The sequence below is a fragment of the Marmota flaviventris genome, chromosome 3 (genome assembly GCF_047511675.1).
Source record: "Marmota flaviventris isolate mMarFla1 chromosome 3, mMarFla1.hap1, whole genome shotgun sequence".
Taxonomy (NCBI): domain Eukaryota; kingdom Metazoa; phylum Chordata; class Mammalia; order Rodentia; family Sciuridae; genus Marmota; species Marmota flaviventris.
Genome location: NC_092500.1, coordinates 36,143,293 through 36,170,583, shown reverse-complemented (window position 1 = coordinate 36,170,583; position 27,291 = coordinate 36,143,293). Strand labels below are relative to the sequence as shown.

General features: G+C 36.8%; 1 protein-coding gene across 2 annotated transcripts in view; it reads left to right on the top strand.

Annotated features, from left to right (window-relative positions):
- The window catches only part of Tmtc2 (transmembrane O-mannosyltransferase targeting cadherins 2), a 391,166-nt gene extending 387,499 nt beyond the window's left edge, over positions 1–3,667 (top strand). For both annotated transcript variants that reach the window (XM_027919857.2, XM_027919916.3), the window contains one exon: positions 3,090–3,667. In XM_027919857.2, the coding sequence (XP_027775658.2) occupies positions 3,090–3,269 (180 nt within the window). In that variant the 3' untranslated portion in view covers positions 3,270–3,667. The remainder of the gene's footprint in view (positions 1–3,089) is intronic.
- Positions 3,668–27,291: the final 23,624 nt, after the last annotated feature.

The following is a 27,291-nucleotide window of genomic DNA, read 5'->3' as shown; positions in this document are numbered from 1 at the left end:
ATTGTTTATAGATTTAATCGATTTCCATTCACTCAAATAAGAATGCACAATGATGTTTTAAGCATTTCTATTAAAAGAGAAAATAAAATATAAAAATAGTTTATACTGAAATGTATAACTGCTTGAAGATATTGGATGATCTTAAATGTGCACATTTTTAGTTTACATGTGTCTTTACTCCTCAGGGGAAACAGTATTGTGAGCTTCCATGAGATCTGTTATCTCACACTAACAGTATAATACCAATTTGTGATTATTTTTGTTTAATAAGTAACATGCTAAGGTAGATAATGCAAAATTAAAGTTATTACAGAAATGCCATTATAATTAGCTTTCAGAATTCATTTAATCAGGACAGTTTTAACTTCCTAATTGTGTTTTCTTAGATTACTATTGAAATACTAAAATTTTATTCCTTATTTGAGATCAGGAAGGTAACTCCCAAGGACAGAAGAACCTCATGCTGTAATTTAGAAATAGCAGTGAAGTTTATTGATGTGGCTGGGTTGATGGTATTTCACTACCTATTTTAACTTCCATCTCTTTCTGGTTTAACCTAAGGAAGTCTAGGAAGCCGGGAAGGGTAAAGCCAGTTTAAAAATCATCAGCATCTAGATTCAGTGTGGATCGGGCACATTAGCAGGACTGTCTGTGTTCTCATGATCTCTCCAGCAACCCCATGAAGCAAGTCCTGTTGTCATCCTCTTTGTAGAAGAAACTGAGGTCTCAGTCCCTCACCCAGCTTGTTCAGGTGCATACTTGTCTGTGGTAGAGCTGGGATTGAACCTAGGCCATCCAACTCCATAACCTCTAGGTTTTTTCTAATCATTTACATTGCATTTATAGGTGCAGATACTATTAAGTACAGACTTGTTGGTAACAGAGTGATTCAAGAAATAATGATTATCCCACAGGGTCATCTGTTTTCTCTCAACCCCATCACTGGGCCTCGTCTATTTCTGGTTAGTGAGGAATGGTGTCCAGCAGTAGTTCTCTCTCCCTGTATTCCTCTCTTCCCACTAGATAGCAGGAAGTCTGAACATTTTATCTATTTAGCATCTCTGGTAATTCAGGCTGTGGATACATTTCACCATCAGTTTAGAAGCAGTTTATTGATAGTTGTGCCAAGGACTGTGAGGGGACATAATTTAGAAATGTCTAGGCATCAAGGAACTCGAGAAAAGAATGGTGGTGTGATAACAGTTCTGTTAGGAAGATGGAGTAGGTGGTGTTATTTTCAGTTTCCAATGTGGAGCTTTTCACTGCACATGTAATTTAGAGCTCTGTTTATTTGGACTGGTGTTTAAAATTAGAAGCTGACCATCTGTATTTTTCTTGATAAGTATGGAGTCATCCTGACCAAAAGGTTTTTGAAGGTCAGGAACAGCTTATATGTGCAACATTGTTTTTGGAAAAGAAAAAAGAATGTAGCAAGTCTGAAAATAATGCTCAGTGTTTGAGAACTTAAGAGCATTTTGATATGCATGCAGAGACATATAGCCATTGAAATCAAAATTATAAAGGCTATACAGTAACAGGAAAAGTACAAAGCAACATAATGCAGAGCCTCAAGTAAAATAAGCCTTGGAAAGTGACCTTGACATTTGTAGAATGTCTGCTTTGTACCTGCATTCTGCTATATGGATTTATTATTTTTTCCCTATCTTTCTAAGCATGCAAAAAAGTTGATGTTATTTCAGTATTTCACATGTGAATGAATTAGGGTATAGATTTATTAGGGGACTTCACCACGGTCACAGTGATTGGGCAACAACTCAAAATCCAGATCTGTTAAAATCCAAATGGAATCATGTTTTTTTCCCAGTTAGTTTTTTTTTTTTTTTTTTCTGAGTTTTTCCACCTTCTTCCCATCATTGTTTTGGTTCAGAAATGTTTTTACAGTAAAGAGTGGAGTGAAATAAATTCAGCCAAAAGGTGAAAATACTAAATTGTAAAGATGACTGGGAATTATTTTAGGCTTTTTACAGAGTCGAAGGACAATTAATAGTTGACACTATCTGTAAAATGAAAGCATAATCATAGCATAAACATTATCTTATTTTATCTGATAGTTGAAATATGCATTGATGTGATTGCCAAAATGTTAGCTGTTCCTGTTAGCCAGAATGTTTTAAGGACAAGACAAGAACAGACTTTATTTTAAGATAACAAGCAAAATGTTTTTCCTTTGGTTAGTATTTTCATTGTTAACTGATGTCTCAGACATTAGGATGAGAGGTTTGAGGATGGAAACCTTTATATGAAACTAGCACTATGTACTTCCTCATCCTTTAAAAATATGTTTTAAAAGCTTTTTAAAACTTTTCACATGATAGTTTTCTATTGCAACTATCATACATTACTGAAAATTCTACAAGAATTGCTTAAATACTCTTTTAACAAGTAATATGAAACCTTTCTTATAAAGGTTATATTTTTCCATAACCATATTTTATCTATTTTGAAATTGTGTTTTTCATCATATTTATAGTAAACATTCACCACTAGAAATTTACTAGCTTTAAAAATAAGGATTTGGTAAAATACTTAGGTTAGGTTTGGAAAGAACTTTAGTGGTTGCATTTGAATTTTTTTCAGGGTTTTACTCTGAAAACATCAATAAAAATTTTATAGTTTAAGTTTTTGCATAAAGAGCCTGGAATATTGCTAAAAAGAGACAGAAGTTGGTAAAGATTTTTCACTGAATTTTTTTATTTCTTGTTTGTGAATCTCAAAGACATTTTATTCTTTCTATAACTTGAAGTTATATCACTATAACCTTTGTTTTCACAAAATATACTCTGAATAGGTCACTAGGCCTTTGTTACCTATCCTTTTTTATTAAAGAAAGAATACTATTTCTTAGCTGCCTGTCCTCCTTAAAGCATAAAGTACAAGGCAACTGTTTAAAATCTTTTTTTTTCTTCCTAGTTATCTTTGTCAGTTTGTAAAATCTGCTAAATTTGCTTGCATCGTATGCTTCTAGAGATGAGGGAATCATTTGCATAAGTGGATGAAGATTTTTGTCTTCCATGAAGGACAGCTTGAAATGGACACATAATCCTTTTATGCCCTTTCTGTTGTTGCAGTATCCGGCTGCTCTGATGAACCTGGGAGCCATTCTGCACCTTAATGGCAGACTCCAGAAGGCTGAGGCCAACTACTTACGGGCTCTGCAGCTCAAACCTGATGATGTCATCACACAGTCCAATCTCCGAAAATTGTGGAACATCATGGAAAAACAAGGTTTAAAGACTTCCAAGACCTGACACAGGAGGACAGAAGCTCATCCTCTTCCATTTTTTAAAAGCTGGCTCCATTAACAGACCAAACTTCTCAGAAGTGTTATGCTAAGATCTCGTTTTTTGCACTTCAAGACCCGAGTAGAGGTCATTGAGGTCATTGTCACTTCTGGGAGAATTCACTTTGCTATTGGCACAGCCTTTAACACCAAAAAGGGGAACATTGGAAGCCTCCTTGAGAATGTAATTGTTGCCCATAGACTATAAACCAGAGCACTTAACACAGGATCTTTTGACATTCTTAAAGGGGAGGGGGTACTTTGGTTATAGTTTTTTTTTTTTTTTTCATTTTTGAAAGCTAATTTTGAAATTATATGGTTCCTTAAACACTGTGAGAGGAAGTCAGAGTGTCCATTCAGCCACAATACACTATTAAGATTGTTAATAGGGAGTGATTAACATAGTGTGAATCACAGTGAGCCTCTGGTTGTCCTAATGCTGCTGTCTTCCGTCTTTGGGACAGCCTGCTTATTGGTTTCTGAAGCTTAGAAAACTTTTTGTTCTGTTTAATATTGTATCAAGACCTGTCAGAATCTGCAGTTGTTTCTCAACTAGTGCACAAGATGACTTGGATGTTGACTTTTTTGAACATCATTTGCTTTTCATGTTCTGAAGGATATGGAAAATAGAGGTAGTCTTTGGAGAGGGGCTAGAGAAGCCTTATATCTGTCAGGCAGGCATTTTTGTTTCAATGTTGTCAATGTTTTCTTCAAAACTGTCCAGTAGAATTCATTGTATTAATTTCTTTTGATATTTCTTTTTAAAATGGCTGTTCTTGGCTAACATGCGTGGTTGCATAAGGATGAGAGAAAGGGAAGCTTATAAGTGTTCTAGTTCCAATAACTAATAGATAGCAGTTAGACAAAAGGGAAGGTATGTGTGCTTCCCAGATTGTGTTGTTAAAAGATCAAGTCTACACAAAGGAGTGTATGATGGTGGTTTCCCAGTTTTTAATTTTGTATTTTGCAAAGAATTATATGAAATGATAACCAATTTCTAATAGATACCTAAACAGCAGTGCAGATCAATATTCAAAGGATTATTTTTATCTTATTTGTTCTTCCTGAAAGGTATCAAAAATGAGTTGTTTTAAACTGCAATAGAATATAGCATTAACCTGTATATGGATAGGTCTTCTGCCACGTGATTTTTTTTCAGTTGAAAACTATTTTTCACTAGCAAATTGGGTATTTTATTTCATTACCTGTTATCAACCACTTCACTGATCATTTCACAAATGAAAGACTATAAATGAAGCAGAGAAAAACATTTATTGAACAGTTTTTGACTTGCAATCAAACTTTGCTACTAAAAATTAATTTCATAAAACACCAGTCTGTTATCAACTTTTTATAGAGAAATTAGCTATACGATACCCTACATATTTATTTATTTATTATTATACAGTAGCAGAATAACAAAAAAAAAAAAAAAACTTGATTCATTAAGCCAGTTCTTTGCAACTGAAAATTAGCTTTTTCTCCTTCCCTTTCACACTCCCTGTATATAAGATCAAATTTCCATTAAAGGGAAGCTGGACATGCAAATACATCATATTATGTTTTCTCCTTATTTTATGTATTTTGCTATGTATCTGAATACAGTGGGATAAAGAATTTAAAGTAGTGTTGCTATGGCACTAGTGTTTTTGTGAGAAGGGCAAATGTAGTAAGAGAGATTTTTTTAATGGCATTAATAAGAAGGCCCTCCTGTAATGTGTGTATTATTTTGTAAACATTTCATTGAAGGGCCAAAGTTAAGTTATAACTAAATCACTGTGTTTCCAGAATGATATTTAACATTTAACAACCACAAACCAATGGTCAAACTGAAGTAGTGGGTTGAAGTGTATGTTTCATCTTAGTGCATTGGCAATTGCAAAAAAAAAAAAGAAAAAGGAATTTAATATAAGGCTATAAAGATAAATTCAATGTCTAACATTTTTATTTATTTAAATAGTTATTGACTTATGACAACTTCCTAGTCTTAACATTTTATGTCTCTTTATTGTTATTGTTTTCTTCCTTTCCAACACTTGTTTCTTAATAGGTTCACTGAATGCATAGTAGAGGCACTTCATGTGACTCAGTTCCCAAGTAGCATTAATAATTGGGCTGTGTCATAAAATGCATGGATTTTTAATAACTACATGTCCCTGACACTTTTACTACAGGGCTGTACTTAGTAACTGACCAACTCGGGCTTGGGGGGAGGTCTGGGGGGGGTGTCAGAACATGATCAAAAATGTCTCCGCTCAGGGATTTATGGTGGATTATTGCAGACAGTGCTAAAAATATAGAGCACAAGACAAGTTTACTAAATTAAAATTTTATTTTTTGAGAAGCTGTTATTTGTATAAATTATCAAGATTTGTAGGCTTTCCTTTTGTAGAAATAATTGTTTTATGTGCCAGAGAATTTCAATTTTGTTTTCAACAATAAAGCATTGATAACAAATACATTGTGTAAGCCTTTTTAAAAGAATCTTCTACATCAACAGCACTTAAACTCTTGAGATTTTTCATGGACCTAGAAAAAAGGCTAAGTAAGTAGAGGTTGAGCATCAGAGGTACATGATTTGAATGTATAATTGATAATGATAATTAATTTCTAGTAATTATAATAATAATAAAATTTCCCAGTGTCACCAGTTTTACCTGTTAGGATGTTACAATAACAAAGTTTTATTTTCTTTTGTTATTGAACCATTGGAAAAAGGTTCTTAGAAATATCATTAAGTGCAGCATAATTGCCGGTGACTGCCTCAATCAATTTTTGGTAAAATTGTCCATATTTATAAGACCCTGGTTCTCTATTCTTGGATGAAAACAGAACTCTGTTCTGCTGAGAAATGTCAGTGAAGCACATTTAGGAGTCAATAATAAAGAAACCTGGGGTCCCAGAGAAGGTGAAAAGTGACAGCGAGTTCCAGTTTGGTTAAAATTGTTGTTCTATAACACTGTGATTATATACTTCCTATTTCCTTGTGTATAGGGTAAAAGCTATATTTGAGGACTTTACTGTATGCTAAACATCCTATAGGGGTGTGTGTGGTTATTTTCCAGTTTTAAAGGTAAGGAAAACAGAGTTCAGTGGTATGGAACAATTTGCTCACTGTCACCAAGCTTGCAAGCGGCAAGCCTGTCCCCAAGTAGTCCAAAGCTCACCCCAAGTAGTCCAAAGCTCACGTGTTCTCTATCATCTGGGCTCTCAGGTACCAGAACTCAGAAGCCAGGAAATCAAGTTGCAACTCTCTTGGTATTTTCTTAGCTATTTCACTTCCACAAATCATACTCTTTGCCTTTGTCACTGCAGATGATTGTGAAGATTAAGAGGTAATTTATAAGAAACATCTCAAAAAATTGAGATTGTCAGAGCCATAAAATATTTAAGTGTTCATGCAGCTAAACCCATTTACTTTTATTCTGGGAAATATAAGGCCTACAAGTTAAGTGATTCAGCCAAAATCCCCAAACCAGTTAGTAGCAACACCCAATACTCTATAAAAAATATCAGTTTATTAACAGGTCTTGGTGTATAAAGTAATTGTATAGTTGATTCTGTTTTTAAATTAATGTCATATAACTTGAATTGAAGCCCTAAACCTAATAAAAGAAGGGACATTTTTCTTTCTTTTCTTTTTCTTTTCCTTTTTTTTTTTTTTTTTTTTTTGACATTGTTTCTCTAGCCTAGCACATTGTCTCTGAGTAGACAATAAAATATGCTATAAATGAAAATTCCATCTATTATTTGCTCACGAGCTACTTGATATTTTTTAGAAATCACTTTGTAAAAAGTTAAAATGTGGGATTTCATGACTCTCCATTTGATATTTCCACCAGATTAATAACAGTTTTCATAGTATGTTTCCAGTAAAAAGAAAGAAAATACATCTAAGTCATTACTGTCCTTTCTAAATACAAGAAAAGAACCTGGGTTTCTGTGGATTATTTAAATATTATAATATTTCCAGTTCATTGGTATGGACCTTTGGAACATGATTTTTCACTTAATTTAAATATTATATTCAGTAATTATAGAACTTGCTTCCTACCATTTAAAACTTAATATAATGAAATGTTATTTGTAGAAAAATTGGCCTATACGTTGGAACTACTATACATTATGGGAAGAACAAGTCAAAAGGCAATAAAGTTGTACTGATTTAGGCTAAATTTTGCAGTAGCAAGGATGAATATGTACTAGGACATTGTCCTGCTGTGTTATTGTGGTTGATTTTCCTGCAGGATCCAGTAAGAGGCACCTTTGAGTCAGCCTTAATGCCATCTGCCATTTCACCACATATTGGCCTTTGGTTGTTAATGGTGTTACATAGACATTTAACATATAATTTTCCTCCTGGAGCACTGCTGGGATTTAAGTTTCTTGTTAACTTGAAATTCCTGTGAAGTTTTTCTTCTAGATTTCTCAAACTGTTCCTCCAACTTTTTCCAGCTAATCTCTGATATTATTGATGTTACTATGCTATTTAATTTTCTGCTTCCAAAGAATGAAGAGCTTTTGTTTAGGAAAAAAAAATCCTTTGATCAGGGGGAAAATTATAAATATATGAGACCATGTGATGAGATCATTAAAAAAAAAAAAAAAACCTACAGGAAGCGAAGAAGTCAATATGGTATCTGAAAAAAGTTTCCAGACATGCTCAAAAGGAGAAAGTCAGGTGGGAAAAGTGTAGATGTGGGAGAACTAAATGTAAATTGTCATTAGTCATAAAACTTGTGTTGGAGATGTAGGAGATTTGATTACTGTGAGACTGTGTTCTTTTTGGTTGCCCAATGATCTACCAAATTTCAGTCCCAGTATTGGGGAAAAAGCACATAATAAATAAGTAAATGAATAATATAACTACAAGACAGGATAGAAAATGTTCAGCTAGTTTGAAGTCTAGAACTGGCTGGCTGTCCTGATATGAATATATTCTCTCCTACCTCCTTGGGATTTGATAGGTATATCACATATTCAAAACAAAGCTATCAGCCATTCTTTATTGATCAGGAGAGAATACAGTTCTGTATTTCAAGTAATAGTTTGTGACTTCTAGAAGTGCTTTTTCTAATAATTTTCCATTGTGTCCTTTGCTTTTCTATCCTAGAGGATTCACAATGAAATTATTCCCCTGGGATCTTTCTCTGGTAATATCATTGAACAACTAGAGACTGTAATGAAACTTTTGTAGAATGTACTGAGAGAGAAATCCTGCAATTTCTATCCAAAACAAAACAAAACAAAAACCTCAAAATATCAAAGAATTGAAGTATCTTTTTTTCCAATGGGACACTCCTCTCATAATAAAGATAATATAGTACCACAAAACCAAAATTGATGAAGGAAGGAGGAGATAAATGTGTGTGGCAGGGGGTGGGGGGCAGGGGATGTGAACACAGTGGTTACATTTAATTTTTAACATGGGCCCTTTTCCTCATCTCATTTAACAAGTAATGGGAACATTGACTGTCTTCAGCTTTTAATTCTGCAGATATCACCATACTAAATATATAGAACCAGAAAATAATAGATTTCATTTTTTGTATAATTTAAAATATATTGCTAAGCTTAATATTTATGAACATTTTATATTTCCTTTCCAATAGACTGTTATTCTACAAATGTGCCTTAACATGCAATTTATGAAAATGACAATAAGAAAATTTCACTGGAATTCTGGTATTTATAGTTTTAACAAATGTCCTATGCCACTAAATAGTTTGATATTATTAGATAATATTTTATTAAAATTTAATAATTTTGCATTATATGCTATGGAAGGGTAGCATTAATGTTATTTTATTATATTCTATTGTATTTTTCCCAAATACACTGTTGATAACATTTATAAAGTGCAATTATTCTAGCAAAGTCCATCTCTTTCTATAAAAAGAATCAAGGAAGTTTCTTGGTTAATTTGTTGTAACTTCTGTTGATAGACCTGGTATGGTTTGAATATGAGGTACCCCATGAAGGCTTATAATTGGATTAAAGGAACTATAAACTAATAAGTAGATTAGTCCATTTGATGAATGAATAACTTGAATGGGCTAACTGTGTGGTAACTGTAGTGGGGGGAGTCACATCTCAAGGAAGTAGCTCACTGGGGGCATGTCTTTGGTTTTATGTTTTTGTCCTTGGCACCTTGCACTATCTCTGCTTCCTGTCACCATGAACTAAGCAGCTTTCTTCTGCCAGTTCCATCATGATGTTCTGCCATACCTTAGGCCCAGAGCAATGAACTCAGCTGAACATGGACTGAACTTCTGAAACCTTGAGCCCTAAATGAACTCCCTCCTCTAACTTGTTCTATTTGGGTATTTCGGTCACAGTGATGAAAAGCTGTCTAACATGACTCAATTATTGTTTGGGCTCATATTCCAAAATTTTGCTCTGTGAGTGACAGTGAAGATGAGTTAATCTGCTGTTATTTCTCAAGCAACCAAAAGTGATACTCTTAGAAATCAATTACAACATCAGAGATCAAGGGGGAACATAGATTTGGCCTCAGCACTATACAAATGAGAAAGCAATCCAACACAGCATGTAAAATGGTGAGGTACTAGCTGCAGGTTATATTTCTGCAGAGCCCAGTGCTAACCAGAGATGGTGAAGAATCTCCACTGGAGTAGAGAAGAGAGAAGTTCTGACTAAATTCAGTTCTGATTCCTGGTGTAAGACATAAAGTTTTTATTTTAGGATAAATTTATAAATCCTCAAAGAAACAGTTGGTCTAAATAAAAGTGGAACACAGAATTCTTAGAATAGATTAAACTGTTTACAAGGATCTATTCCTGCCATATAGTGACTGCTTGGTTAATTCTTCTGATCTGTCCATTATGCATCAGAAATCTGGTCCCTTTGCCTTTTGCAGATGATTACAATGTTTTTTAAGATTCCAGTAAACAACTAAATGGTGGGTTTTTTTCATGAAAAAAAAAAACTAATTTGCTTCTTTTTTCACTTGCTATTCTTTATGGAATCAAAGATTTCTGGAAGTTACTGGCTAGTTGAAAGCTCTTCATGTGTCAGAGAGGAATTATAAGCTACATGTCATTTTTTCTGTTGCAAAGTCACAATAGAAAATACATTTGCTATAAGTCTTTATGTTATTAGCTCGTCTGATTCACCGACTTTGTTCCTCCTCTCTGTTATACACATGCACACACACACACACACACCCCAACTCACCATGTGTCTAGGAAGTCCACAGCTAAACTCAAGATCAAACATAAGCATCTGTGCATTTGATCTTCCAAGAGAGGAAGTCATTATAAGGAATGAGACATAATTTGAAATGTTTTGATTAACAGAGGAAATAAAGTGAGAGCAAACCTCTTGTCCTTAGGTGAATGATTTAAATCCACACAAACAAGTTGAGAGGAAATGAGGGCAGATACTTACCTCTCAAGATGTTGCTATAAACACCTTGTATATCTGTTTCACACTGTCCTCCACCTGTCACCATCGAGCTGCTGCCATGAGTCATCAAATCAATCCTTTACACAGAGCATTTTATCTTTTGTTCTCATTCTGGAAAAGAAATGCCACTTGGATAAAGGAGAGATTTGACATATGTAGATGTGTAGCTCTGTTTTCATGATAAGTTTTTCCAAATTAACCTTTAAACATCTTTGTTTTCATTTTATTTCATCTTGGAAATTAGCCAAATGATAGAACAATACAGACTCTCTAATACAAAAATCAAAACAGTAATACTGACGAAATTGAGGTGACCACTGGACTATCCTAATTCTATCACCTTTCTTTTTTTTTTTTTTTTTTTTATTTCAACTGACAATTTATTCCATTGCTTGGCAACTCCATTGCAACTTGCTTCTTGGAACTTCAAGGCAGTTGGACTCTTTTCATAGAAATAAATCTGAATGAACAGAGTTTTAATGATTTCACTCTTTCATGTGCAAGGTGATATTGTTCCTGTTATATATGATTTTTGCATGCAGTGTTTTTTACAGTTTTCAAATGGCTCCATATTTTTATATTCATCTTTTAAAAATCTGATAAATTAGACAGGAGAACCATCATTATCCTCAGATTCAAACTCCATATGATGATTCATAAGCTCAGAATATCATATGACTTGCCCACACCCACTATGAAAAAAGGTCTTCTGTTTCCTAATTTTATGACTTCAGCCTAAACCCAGGGCAATGATAAGGATGGATACAATCAATACCTCAGGAGAGTCTTGCCTCTTTTGTTTTTTATTTCCTTAGCCTTTGAAGTCCAAATATGATTCAAAAATGTTTCCATCTGAAAGACATTTCCTCAGAACTGGGGACAGATTCCAATTACATCTCTACGTGGTGAGAAAGATGAGGGAGGCAACCATCATTCCAATGTACCATAAAAATGACTTAGCTTATGTTTGATCAGTTTTTCGTAATTGTTTACCTGAACTGGGGGTTTGATATTAATTGCATTTATTAAAACTCTGTGCCTATTGAAGCTTTCTGTTACTATTCAGGTGTTAGTAGCCAAGTTTGGCCTAATTTCTCCAATCATACTGTACTACAGGATGTCTGGTGCCGTTGTCTAGCTTTCATGAATACCAGGTTCTTGCATCCTGAAGCTCTACGCCTCTGCAAGTGCTATTCTCTTACAGCTTTTTCTTCTTTTCATTCTGCCATTTACCAGCTGTAAACCACATACTCTTTTCTTTTATCCACAAGAATCATTTGCACAGGTCTTTGAGTATCTAGCTGGCTTTAAAGATTTCTGGTGGCAGAGTGGTTTTAATCAAATGACTTAAAATTAAATATCGAACAACCCTTTTCTTACAATTCCTCTTGCTGCCCATGCCAACCAGGGTTTCCCATAGTTACCTATCACCATGGATGTTAGCCTATTCTCAGACAGTGCTATCTTCCATGGTTCACCCCAGTTTCAAAAGTTACTGTTACCCTCTTACTCAGAGCTCTCCAAACCTGTCTTATGATATGGAAAGTGAATTATCCAAGTGTTTTCCAAAAATTATTGAAAACCTGAAAGCCTATAGTCTGTATTTGTCCTTCATATGTGGTTTGAAAAACAGGAGCGAATATTTAGGAAACTAGAGTTGTTGTTTTATAACCTGAATTTCTGGCTTTTCTTGAAATATGGCAACAGAGGGTCATAATTCTGCATGGTAACAGGGAGAGGTAGGTGACTAGCATTTGTTATTCTTAGCTAGGATTTATTCTCATATGTGCCACGACCCCAATCATCCCTCCTCCTCCTTATGCTTGGCCCCCAGAGCATCTGAATGTAAGACTCCCGCTCTAATCAAAGACAGCTCCTTCCCTAATAGGGGACTCTGAAATATGCTGTTAATATATGTCTTTATTATATGGTCTTATAAACAAATATAAGAAGTGTGTAAAATGGTTATTATCTAGTTTTAAAATATTCCAAAATTTCTTTAAGACTAAAAACTTTATAATACTATTTTTTTATTATTTTGAATAAAGTTTGTAAGTGAATTGGGGAAATGAGAGGTGACATTGTGAAACATTATTTTCTTCTCAAGTAGATTTGGAGTCATTAACAGATTCAGATAATAACTGGATCATCAAACTTAACCGTACATTAGTGTTTGGATAATGAATTTTTGTAATTAACCATCTTAGAGAAAAGACCCTTTCCTTATGTGCTATATTCTCTCAGAATAGTTATTTTCCATATCCCCTATCTTGCAACCTTATACCATTTAGCTAGATTTATACAAATTGTTCTAAATGCCTCCAACTACAGAATTTAATTTTGATTGATGAAGACCTAGTTTCAAAGCTACAAAAAGAAGGCTACTGTGGTAACAAAAAATAAAAAAATAAGACAGATGCTTCAGAACATATATATTCTATGTAACCTTTTTAACATTAACTGGAAATAACAAATGAAGACCAATAAGATAGTCCAGATGCAAGAATTTTGCTCTTGAATTTGTTACAGTGAGTATGGTTTTCTTTTGGTTAGTAATAAAATAAATGGTAAACTTTGGATTAATATGATACATATATATGTAGTATGTAATTTGTAAGGTAATTAAAGTTAGTTTACTTAAGCATTTTCTGTGCAGAAGACTATGACATACCTTATTAAAAGTTCCATCAGTTTAGGAATTTCTTATCTGAAGTGTCTGATTGCCCTCTCTCTCCCAAAAAATGTCTTCAGTAGACTGAACTTGATTAATGAGCTGTTTCATTTTTCACGATAAAGTTAACATTTTTCCTTTTCCCAGCAACACTAGCAAATTACTTGATTAATATCAAAAAGCTCTGATTCACACATAACCTTTGAATAAACAAGTTGTGATACTGTTGGCAACATGCTAAGAGATATTCCTGTAAGTAGGCTATAAAGGAAATTGCCTTTGTAATTAAATGTATAAAGAGGGAGTCTGTTATTTGCTTGCCACAATTTTTTTTTTCCTCTTGTAAGTAGAGAATGTATAATGAGATTGGGTCAGAATATCTTTTTCTATGCTAGATTACTATTTACATTCCCTCACTACTCAAAGTCCAGGAAGAAAATGGACATTTATGAAAATCGAATAGTTTCTAATTCAAAATTTCAGGGCTTTCCAATTTTCTCTTTAAGTATGGCAATGAGAGGTAATCAATTCCATGTTGACTGAAAAATATTTACCCTTCCAAAAGATGTTCCTAATAATTAATTACCTAATAAACAAAGTCTGTATACCAGCTGGTCTATAAGCCAGATAAAAGGTCTTTGTATAAGAAAAAAATTTTAGTCTAAAGTGGAAGAAAGAAAAAGGAAACAAAATATTCTGCCTTTATCATTTACCAAATACTTGGTATGTCTTATTGCATCTAGAAAATTACAACTGTCCTTTATTACAGCGTGACTAGGTGTCTTTCCAGAATTTTCTTTTCCTTACAGACAACTGTGGGAACACACCAAGTGACTAAGGAATGCAGTCCACCCCAGTGCAAGTGCTGGGGTGCTTTAAGTCTAAGCCAGAGGTTGGCCAGCTGTGGGCTGGTGGGCCAAACTAGACCCTCCATCTATGAGATCAAATGGGTATGTGCATTTTTGAGTAGCTGAAGAAAAAAAAGATCAAAAGAATATTTTATAATATGTGAAAGTTATATGAGATATCCGTGTCCATAAAGTTTTATAAGAACACAGCAGTGCTCAGTCACTGCCTATTGACTAGGGCTGCTTTTCTATGACAATGGCAGGACTGTGTGATTACAACAGCAACCTCATGCCCTGCAAAGCTCAAAATATTTATTATGTAGACTGTTACAGAAAAAGTTTGCCGACCCCTGGTCTAAGCCAACTATGATACTCCTGTCTCTTGCTTTTCCAGGCTCCAATCCAGCTGGCAGTGCCCATGTGACAATGAAACACAAGCAGAGCTCTGCTAGGGGGAATTCTGGAAAGGCTTTGCTTTCTTCACATAAGGTTGGCATCTTAACTCCCCTTCCGGCCTTGAATATGAAAGCAAAGTCTGGTTGTGAGAGCAGCAATCTCACAAGCTTGGGGTGATGAATATAAAAGTAAAATCCAGGACCCTGGAGGAAGGGAAAGGACCTGTGTCCCTGATAGAATTGTTAAGCAGCTGGACCCAGGCCAGCCTTACCCCTTGGCCTTCCTGTTATGTGAGAAAAACCAACCCCTGTCTCTAAGGCATTCCTCACTGGGCATTCAGTTGCTTGTGGGCAAATCCCTTCCTTACTAACATGCCTCCTCTTCCTTCACCAGCACAAGACCCATTTGGTCTTGATTTTACAAGGAGAGTGAGGAGACTGGAGGATCCTTCCTGATATTCTTCCCAGATTTTTTTGTTGTTTTTCTCCATAGGTAAAGTCACTCTTGAGTTGGCTCATTAGTAACAAACTAGTGTTCTCAGCAGCATTATCTGGGATTTGGGAGAAATAGTTATAAGAACCATCTATTTTATTTCTCTTTGTAATTTCAAATAGATCAGAGCTGAAAGACAGCTATGTTGCTGCTGGAGTGTTACCCTACCCTGACCCCATCCCTGTATCCTCCACTTAAGTTAGAGTCACCATCCTCTGTCCTCCCCTAATGCTTAGGTCAGACTATCATTCCACACATGACACCACATATTGGTTATATAATCAGCTCTAAATGTGTTAAGGACAGCAACCAATTCTCACTCCTGTCACTCTAACACCTAGCACGGTGCTATATATACATTACAGGTGATAAAAGAATGAACGGAAGGAAAACAAGGAGCACATTTGTCAGATACAAATACAATGTGAGTTGCACAAATATATTCTTTAGTTTATTAGATATCTATTGAGTGTCTATTATATGCCTTTTTCTGGGTGAGGGGAATAAAGAATAAAACCAGCATCACAATGAAAAACTATTTAATACTAAATGCCATATACTGTTCTGAGTACTTTACATATGTTGATTTACTTAATCTTCACAATACTACTATTAATCCCATTCCATGCGTGAAAACCCTTGGGTTTGGAGAAGTTAAGTAACTTCCCCCAAATCACAGAGTTAAAAGTATAGAGTTGGAATTATGATCCATATCCAGTAGATCTAGTTCCAGGATATTGCTTACATACTTGCTACCCTACTTTCAAGCTGCTTTTTCTAATGCTTCAGAAACAGGGAACATAACATAAAGAAAACTTCTCCTCTACTATGGGACTCATAATAAGATAAGGTGCATGCCGCAGTCCGGCTGCAGCAAAATAACCCGGGGGGTGACGAACAACTTGTGTACATTGATACAGCAGGAGTGGGAGCTGTTTATTGTAGGACAGGAGGGGTATATATCCATTCCACACAACTTATCTTAATTAACATAAACTAGATACAGCAGTCAACCAATAAGGAATCTCCACACTTAATGGCTCCCTGGCGTTACTTCACAAACCACTCCCCCTGGCAAAATGCCAGGCGCCATCTTGACTTGTTTACAGACCTTAACAGGTGCAGTTTGCATAATGGAAGAAAACACAGGTCGAGGGTCAATCTGCAAGGTTTCAGGTACTGGCTGCAGAAGGTATTGTATAACTATGAGTATATTAATTAACCTCCCTTTGCCTGAGTTTCCGTATTAGCAAATTGGGATCACAATAATATCTAACTCATAGGGTTGTTGTAGGTGTGCATGCATAAATAAAAGTACATAAATATAAAGAGAGTTGTTAAAAATTAGCTCCCATGATTATGGAGGCTCTCAAGTCCCAAGAGATCTATAGTCAGTAAAACAGAGACGTAGGAGAATCATGAGTATAGTTTCAATCTGAGTCTAAGTTCAAGAACCAGGCACAACTTTCAGTTTAAATCTGAGTCTGAAGGCAGGCAAAACCCAAATATCCAGGCTAGAAGACAGCTGAGCAGAGAAAGCAAATTCTCCTTTACTAAGCCTTTTGTTCTATTTGGACCTTCAACATATTGAAGTGGACACCATTGGGTGGCCCCCTGCTTTACTCAGTCTAGTGAGTCAAACAATAATCTCATCCAGAAAGACTTCCACAGACATATCCAAAGTAATGTTTAACCAAATGTCTGGGTAACCTGTGGCTCAATCGAATTGACACATAAAAATTGCCCTTGTAAATTCACCCCTTACCAGTTTGGCATCCATGCATAACTCCTTCAATGATACTTGGTCTCCAAATGAAGACAATTAAAAGGGCATAATTTTGCCTAACATTGCCTTCATATGGCCAAAAATGCATGAAGAACAGGAAATAAAGTTATTGAGAAAGATATAATCTTATATAACTTAAAATGCTCTGGTGTAATATTAAAAATGCTTAACTACTATGCTATGAAGCCAATACATAATTTATTACATAATAAAGTAAGAGAAAAAAGAAGACAAATATATTTGCTATACATTGTTATATTCATAACAAATTAAGGAAAAAACACAAATGGCAATTAGAGTTCACATCTCTATGACAGGTCACCTAGGCATAGCTGGTATTTATATCTACCTTCTTCCATTATCCAGTCTGTGTATCACTTGCCTTCAGCAAGTACCTCAGCTGGCTATAGTTCTTCACGTGGTAGTGACCTAAACCTTCATTCCTGAAGCGTCAGGGGCTATTTGTAGTCCTACTTCAATTGGATTGTTGCCATTGACCTTCTTCCAGGGCATGATGATACTAAGAGATGTCCTAAGGGATCTCCAGTATTCCACACAGACTCCTCTTTATATTTACTGGGGAGCAATAGTCCAATTTCCCCCCAGTAATCGGGAGCAGTCACTCCAGCCAGGAGACTATCTTCCTTCTTTGCCTATTGATTCACAAACATGAGGAGACTAACAGAATCATGTGGTTGCCTTAATTTCCAGCTCAGTGGGATTACTGTCGTGTCTCTTGGTGGAATCATTCCTCACTTTGGTTACTAGGACTTCTAAACCAGTAGAGTAGAAAGTCATAGGAACAGAAAGAAAAAAGTTTTGCTGGTGGGTCACTAGGGGTAATATAGAATGGCACGATACTTTTTTCCACCACTTGAATCCTGAACCTCTAGACCCTGACTCACATTTATAGAGAACACAAATATCTTGCTTTTATTGCATACATGACTATAGCTAGCTAGATATATATATATATATATATATATATATATATATATATATATATATATATATACCTCTTCACCAAATTTCCTTGTCACCAAGTATGAATCATGTCCTTTCAAATCCTGCTCATCCTGCAGCACCACTGGCCAGCCCATGAATTGTTATATAATAGCAGCACATCCAGTCATCTATTCTTCAAGGCAAAGCAAATAGCCAAGTACACAACTTGTATTTCTGCCCACGGGAGGATTTTTCCTTCATCACAGAGATGCCCCAGAAAGAGGCTGTCATGCTGCCAATGTCTACTTTCAGGTGGACATGTTTTACATAACCAGAAGCAAATCTTTTCTTCCTTTGTCACCTGATATAGGAAATTCCTCATGAGGCCATAGGTACAGGATAGAAGAAAAAAGTCACTGAGTAGAAACAACAGGCATTTGGAAGGTAAGATACATGTTGCAGTATCTTCCTACTCCCTTTCCCCATGAATTTAAGATGGTCGTTGATGCTGAGTGATCAAGTGGTTAGATACTTCTATCACACCCATGTCAAAGTTGTAACACATAAAAACATTTCATCAGAACATTCTTTATCTTCTGATCTCTGGATTTAAAAAAAATGTTTTGTATTACATTGTATTAGTGTTTGTTGACATAAGGAGACCATGTGATGATGGAGAGTCAGGGATGAAAGCATCACAACATGGGAAATATGTCTAATTAATGAAGGAAAACATATGGTCTTGAGCAGTTTTCCATTGGGTAGGGAGCAGGAGTTTGAACTTGAGCTAGGCCTACAAACATCAGAGGAATGGGCCTCAAAGGGGGGGAGAGCAGACGTTTCCAATGCTGTGCCTCAGCCGAGGCCTGGGGAAACTGGGAGAACCCATGCTCAGAGAATCAACCTTACTAGGACACTAAATGCAAGCATTGGACGTGGAATCAGAAGTTAGAGAAAAGCACCCTGAATCAGAACTTGGATCCAGCCAAACTGTGAATAGAAATGCCAGAGCAAGTCAAGGTGTTGAGACAACTGCTATAAAAAGTATCCAGTGTGTACTCGGGTTTTTCCTATGGACCACAGATTGGCTGTACCTCTCTCCAGATACTCAAGAGACTATGATTTTTTAAAGTACAGAGTGAAATAGAGAGGATAAATAGAATCGCCTGATATTCAAAATACCACAGTTTTTATAACCCTGAATTATTGCAGAGCGATTGTGTTTCTTCATTTCTCTACAGAGCTGAACATTTGTTTATTTCTTACCTATCCCATAAGGAATGAAGAAGATTTTAAAAACCCTATACAATACAAAGAAATTATACAATGGCAATAGAGGTGGAGAATTATGAAAAAGAAAACACGAATACAAATGGAAAATTGAGATGAATAAAAAGGAAATTGTGTTTATTTAATTCCTCAATATTGAGTGAAGAGCCTCAAGAAAAATAAGACAGAAATACATCTTACAATATTTTAATGTGAAATAGCATCAGAATGAGGACTGAACTGGGTTTTCCTGACTCTAGTTTCCTCATTTCAGCTCTGTGATTGTCTAACATGTTCATTCTCTTTGAACAAATTGGTTTCAATTTCCTCTTCCATAAAACAACCTATCATTGCTTAATGAAAATAGCCAGAGTTAAGATTCAGTAATCTCTAAATCTTCCTTTGCTACTTGACCTTGGAAAATTTATTCAACCTTTCAAATCCTTAGTTTTTTCATCTGTAAAATGGAGATAGTATAGCTATTTAAAATATAATATACATGATACACTCAACAGAACACTCTTACTACATTTGAAAATATTCTATCATAGTAGCTATTAAAAATAAGATGTTTAAGTAAGTGCTCTTTTTGGTTTCATATAGTTCAAAAATTCTGATTCCTTAAATGGACTGTTTTCTATGAAATTTTAATAACTGTTGCCTTTCTTTTTTTTTTTTAATCAATGTTTGCTAGAAGAACTTATCTTTGAATCACAAAACCGACTGTATTCTCCACATAACCCAAGTAAAATAAATGCAAACTGACCACAAACTGACTGCAGAAGTTTGTAAATCCTTAGAAACAAATGGGCTAGAGGGGAAAAGCTTTGCCTTTATATCAAACAGTTTGAGACAAACACTTAAAACTAAAATACTAGTGTAAAGGGAAAGTATGTAAACCTTCTCTATGTTCCCCCTCCCATTCTATTCTGCAACAATAGGAATTCTCATAAGAAATGACTTGGAAAGCCACTTTGAATCAAAAAAAAAAAAAAAGTATGACAAAAAGATAATTTGTCAAGAGTATCATTGAAGAACAACAATATTTTTTTTTTTTTGCTTTTGGCGGGGAGTGGGTATGGAGACTTTCTAACATAGTGGGCTTTGCAATGGGTAATCCTGGTATTTGGCTGCTGTCAAAAGGATAGAATTGTGGATGGGTTGAAGACAGGAGTCACATTTACCAAAAACCTACAAAGTCATAGAAGCTGTTAGAAACTCAATCTGCTTTCTCACTTATCCCTTCAAATGTAGTTCAATCCTTTCTAATTTAGCAGGAGAGAACCAAGTTTCAAGAATTTCAAGGACTGATAGGATTCAATTGCTGCTAGATAAGCAGCTATACCATCATTAGAAAATGAGTTTGAATATCAAATTTACACTTTTCCCCTGCTTGTCAGGCTGAGAGAAAATTCCTTTTGGGAAGCCAGCAACAAACCTATTTCAACAAGTCTTGGCTGCTATTTATCACCAACAGGATAGCTGCCATTATCATGATTAGAATGCAAAGCATTCAATTGACCATGCACAGGGAGGATTATGCATCTGTTCTTTTATCTCCTTTATCTCCTTGGGGTGCCAAGGTGGGGAGCAGTATAAAATAATCTGAAGAAGGATACAAGAATTCCTGTGGATGGCACCTTGCTGTTCCTTTCTCAACTTCCCTGTAGAGAGGGGAGAGGTTACTGATGACAACAATGTAAAAATACCTTGTACATCATCTTTTTATAATTCATAAAGAACTGCTGTATATATGTATTATATTTAATATATGTGAATATCTATACACATTACTCTACTAATCCTCATGACTTTAATTTATGGTTGTGAAGGGGATACTGAAACACAGAGATCTAAAATGCTAGGAACTGGCAGAAAAAAAAAAACACAAACACAGGTCTCCCAACTACTTTGCATTACAATTCCAACCCTCCCTAAAAGACATCTGTCTGTTTTAATAAAATTTGCCAGTTTCATAGGGGAATTACAAAGCCTACTTCCTCTTTGAAATTAAGATCCTTTACTCTCTCAGAAGAAAGCTTCTATATCCAAAACATAATGGCATAATAATGAGATTTCCTGACTAAATCAACCATCTCTACCTACCCTCAAATATTACTTTACTTTCGCTTCCTGTGGTATCCAAAGTACAGTTCAACAAGAACAGTAGGAGGTTGGGAGGGCATGGAAATTAGAAATTCAAAAAGGTTGAATAATATATAAGAATAAGTCCTTATGAATAGTGAAATTGTGGTTTAGAAAAGCTATCTTTTTGGTAGAGCCCTCAGGGTGGAGAGAAGTGACCCTGTTACTTGGAAACAGATCTGGAACTCTGAACAATTTCTCCCTTTTTAGTTTCTTTTCTTTAAAAATGTGTGATCCTGCTAAAATAGTCCTTGGCGATTGAATATCCATTGAACAAAAGGCATAGATGGCATTCTAAGTATGTATGAGACACCGAAAAAAAATTTTTTTTTAGATGCAGCTTCTCTGATTCTAACTAATTATATTCCTTCACTGATATTTTGAGAACAGCACAAAGTATTTATTGGAGATGAAATTAACACATACCAGCAGTTTGGTATAAGAAATAACTGCTCTCCACCTTGTATTGCCTTACAATAGACGAGAAAGAGTGCTGTGCAAACAGGAAAATCCCTTTTGGGATCCAATAAATTGTGTAACAAAACATGAGATTTGAGTACAATGATTTTATTCATCTTTATTTCTTTATTGAAGAACATCAAGAACTAAAAGTGTAGAAGACCAAACCCGTTCATCACAGATATTCAAAATTATAGAAGTGAAGAAAAGAAAACATTAATGGCAATGATTCTGAACTAATACAGAAACTGAAACATTACTTGATCTCAAATTACTTCTTTTAAATCAACTTGGGATATGACATAACCATATTTAATTCCTCTGAGAAGAATTGTACAGTTCCAACCATCTGCTAAATTAAGCAGAGTGATTATAATGAACATTTACAACAGACCTGATACAAAAGGGGATAATAACTTTATGCATAAAACAAAATCCTGGGAGGCTGCTGCAACTTGAAAATGAAGATCAAAATTAGGAGAACGAATTTTTCAGTATATACCCACTGTAGGGGTGGTGAGGGTCAAAGTGCAATATAACATTTCCTTTAATTCTTTGTTTCTTTTTAGGAAGAACTGCCACCAGATTCTGTCAAGCTGCCACTCATCATAATTCCTTTCTACCATGTCTCATCAGGCCTCTAGGTTTGGGTTTTTGTTGTTTTGTTTTGTTTTTTAATTTCCTTGTTCTTGATGGTAAGTGAATTTTGTTTCTTATTCCTTCATTATCCCTGTCTGTACAGATGAAAACTTCAACAAACCCTTTAACAGATGTAAGACCCGTCAATTGAAAATAGCCCTTCACCAAAGTACCAGTAGCGTCGTGAGATGGATCATTAAGTAGTTGTTTAGTGTTTTCCTTTTTTGGTCTTGAATGTGTGTTCAATGTTTCTGCAGGGTTTTTTTTTTTTTTTTTTAGGAGTGTTTCTACCACCAGAGTGAATGAGATAAAATAATAATGATGATGATAATGATGATGATGACGATGACAACGTGTACTTGGCTTTCCTGACATGTCTATGCCCATTTGTCAATCAGGAAATTTATTCTCATAGCACAGGGTTACATTTCTAACTATTAGCAGGGATTCCTCATCAAAAATAAAAAGGACATTTATGTTGGCATATAGTTCCATTCAGAAAAAATAAAATTACAATTTTTTTTTCTTTCACTTTAAAGGCCAATAAAGCTAATATGGTAGTGGCACTCAGACATCTGATAAACAACTAATTCATGTTTTAGATTTTCAAAGATATGGTGGTTCTAATTATGTTGCTGCCCCATTGACAGAGGATGAAAGCCTGATAACGGGCAACATTTGTCTCCTTCTTTCTGCGCACAGTCACCACAGTGAAAAATATTATTTATGAGTCTTTGAAATAGCCTTACTCATGAAATGCCTTCACTGTACTTTACAGTCTATGGAATAAAGAGGTCTAGAAATTAATCAAAAGCACCAATTACTGTAATTGTATTTGTAGATATGATTGATAGGGTAAATTCCACTGAAAATTCAAATAGGGTCTCCTACTCTAGCAATATACTCACATATTAATTTACTACAATTAAAAATTGTAAGATTACATAATATTTAGGCAATCCTAGTGTGTTTAATAAACACAGAACTCCTAAATAGCATGCCTTCCCTCTATAGCACTAACTGTACCTAGTGGAGTTAAAGACAAGGTTTAACAAGGCTTCTTTTTCTTTTCTTGGCATTGGCATATATCCATATGCGATTTTACAGGGATATTTGAATTATTTGTTTTAAATAACATTGAATTTCTGTGAGGCACAAAGACTCTGAGAAAGTGCCTGACTATAGTTCCTCCACCTTCCCCATCCATCCATCATTTATTTGCTCAACAAACATTTCTTAAGTCACTACCATGTTCCAGTCGCATAATGAACAAGAAAAATGTATTTTTTTCCTTCATGTGGCTTATTGTCAAAGTACACAAGACAGAATATTGGTGTAGACAAGCATATTGGAAAGAATGATTAGTGGCTTTTGGCAGGCACTGTTTGATTCAGCCAAGTGGCAAAGATTTCTCTTCATTGTGGTTCCTTGTGAGACAGGATCCTAGGCACATGGTCTCTTAGACTTCCTAAAGGTTCCTTCCTTCTAACTTGACTCTGACACAGAGGCCTCCAGATCTAAAGAGCCACATGGGATGGTTCAATGTATATATTTGTGGTGCCCTTGGAGGACAGGAGCCAGGCATAGATGATGGGGCACAGTGCTAAGGACAGGGAAGTGTGTGGTGAAAACTCTGGAAGTATTCCAAAGAAATACAAGTGGATGTTATTTTTGCTGAAAGGTGTAGTACTCCTGCAATCAAAAATATGTTGAACACGATTCTGCCTGTTTAAAATGAAGACTGTTACTTTTACTCTAAATAAGGCTATATAAAAAAAGTGTGAATGCACATTGCCTGTAGAGGAGAAAATGGGTCCAAATACTGATCCTATACATTTCTGGAATCCATAGAAGAAACACTCATTCGGGATTTTTGCCTCTTCCCTGCGACATTGCCAGGAACTTCTTGAAAAGCCCACAGACGTCCATTCCCTCCCCAGCTGGGGATTCTCTTGCTCTCCCCTTCCCTGTGGTTGCAAATATAGCTGCCTTGGGGTTGAAATACAGCAAAGAATTTGCCAGTAAACAAGCATTTACAACCTACTTCAATGTTTATATACTAACAATTTTCTTTCTGCCTCGGCTTTCCCAATGGTTGACCCATAATGAACTAGCTCTTCAATTTTGAGGCAATATTTGCACTATTTGAAGAAGAACCAGGTTCATACCTGAGTAGATCTTCTGGAAATGAATGTATTCAATGAATTATTTATCAAAACTCTTGGGGATATAACTTCTGCCTTGACAATAACTTTAGCTCTTGAGTGAATTATAGGGTCAGGATATTGGCCTTAAGGAATGTCTGAGGAGGACAAGCAAACTAATATGTTTTATAACGACACTGGGGAAGGGCAAGAGAAGTGAGACAGTAGGTTTAAAAAACTACCTCTTCAAACTGCTTATACCTTCATTATCAATGCCAGGTTTATGTTAAAAAAAAAATGGCATTCTGGCCATGAAATAATTAACACAAAAACAAAAACAATCATCTAAGCATGAGAATTCTGTCAATTCAGTGGTTTGGGATCAGAGAGAAAAAATAACCCATTTTTCCACAATCTGTTTAAGGGGAAAGAGAATGTGTTTATTCAGCTCTGTATATACCCAGCATTAGTGAGTGTGTCCTTAGGAGGTCAATTACTGACTGTGACTGCAAAGGTACTGAAAAGTTTGGGAAAAGATGCTTTTATTAAAACCTATAAATTGTTTGCAAAGTTAGATATCTTTTTGCCTTGGATCTGCTTTATTTGAAGATCTAAAACACTTCACATTTCTGCATTTTAAATGAAACTCATAGCATATATCTGTTATATCCAGCTCTGCCCCCTCACATGGAATTGTGAAAATATTTCATATATTTAATCTTCATTTTATGATCCAGTGACAAATACTCAAGTGTTTGCATGACAGGGCAGCAGCAGGAGTAACAGTTCTTCATTTCTGTCACTTGCTGCTAACCCACTCTGTGATAAACTAACCTTCTCACAAGGGCTTGGAAATCAGCTCCCAGCAAAGTATTCCATGCCACCACTGAGGTCTCTTCTCTGATTGACACAGCGATGTCTTCCGCTCCTTAAATGTCTAGCATTTGATTTCAGATCTGATTTTTCCTTCTGTGGCTCAATCATTGTAGGTCTAATTCCTGTTCATCCTGTACAAACTTGACACCAGATGTGAAAAGCTGAATTAGCATCAACTAAACCACATGCAGTTACATGTGTGACAAGGCCCTGCTGTTTTATGCCCTTTGTATCTGGCAGATCTGTGGTAATGGGATTCATGCTTTATTAATTTTTAAAATATTTCATACAATTTTCCCTGGATCTCACAGGGTCTCTTGAGGGCTAGGCACTATGCTGGAGGGTCCAGCATCCCCTGTCTAGTACTTCTCACAAATATTTTCTGATACTTTCATTCTTGAGTGACTATTTATTGAACACCAATATGCTAGACGTTGTGCTGAGTGCTGAGAATAGTTTTGGGTGAGACAGACGCAGTTTCTTCCCTGAAGGGTCTGAGAATCTAATGGTGGTAATAGATAATTAATCAACAAAACAGATAATTAATCAACAAAAAATATTTATTGAGGAAACAATTGTAAATGTGAGCCTTTTTGCTGCATAAGAAGTAAAGAAGGAGGACCCAACATGGCGGCCAGCAAGGAAGCAGCACTTTCAGTATCTCCACATTAACCGGATCAGAAACACCCATTAAAACAGCTACATTCTACCTACTGAGGAACTTCTAGCAAAATTCCGCTGAAAGGAGACCTGCCAGGAAGTAGTAAGTTATATTAGAGGTGACAGTTGGCCCCAGACAAGTGAATCTTGGCCGGCCGCGGGCGCAGAGGTCCAATCCTGCAGCCACCGCCCAACCGGCTCTGCAAGCGGCCACCGGCGGCCCGGGGCAGTGAGAAGGGTCCACGCCTGGCCCAGGAGACGGCTCCCGCCATCCTGGCTCTCCTGGCGGCCCCGCTCGCTCGGTGATCGGCCACCCTGCCCGCCCGGCTCTTAGCCACGAGGCCACTGCCTACCGGGTTCTACAAGCGGCCCCCGGCGGCCGGCGGCCGGCGCGCCGAGAAGGGTCCCTGCCTGGCCGGGCAAACGGCCTGCGCCCGCCCGGCTCTGCTAACGGCCCCGCCCACCCGGCAAACGCCCCCCCCCATCCGCCCTCCCGGCTCTGTTGGCGGCCCCGCCCCCGGCCAGCGCAGGCTCGGCTCTGCAGGCGGCCCCGGCGGCCCGCGCAGCGAGAAGGATCCCTGCCTGGCCTGGCAAACGGCCTGTGCCCTCCCGGCGCTGCTAACGCCCCGCCCACACGGCAAACGGGGCCCCCGCCCTCCGGGCTCTGCTGGCACCCCGCCCACGGCCACCACCCCAGGCTCTACAGTCGGCCCCCAGCGGCCCTGCACGGCGAGAAGGGTCCCCGCGCGGCGAGAAGGGTCCCCGCCCAGCAGACGGCCTGTGCCCTCCCAGCTCTGCTAACGGCCCCGCCCCCACTGCGAACGGCCCAGCCCACCCGGCAAACGGCTCCCCCCCTGAGACGGCGGAAGGAAATCTAACCAAGCCTTTATGAAATAGCGAACTGGGAACTAAAACCAGAGATTGGGTCAGACCAGAGACAAGCCAGTTCCACCCCTCCCTTCAGACACTCCAGCAAGGAGGCAGGGGCCCGCCATTGCAGAGAGGGGAAGTCACCAAAGTTCGGCCAAAGAGATTCCTTACCAGCGGAAACTACTTTGGCAGGTGTGTGACTCCCACCCGCATCAGATACAAACAACCGGGAAACTTCAACATCTCTCCGTGGGCGTGACTGTAAGGGCCAAAGGACTCTCGACCCCCAACTCCCAATACTGCCAGTGACGTGGGTGTGACTGTAGGGGCGGAGGGAAGCAGAGAAGACTCCCCACCCCCAA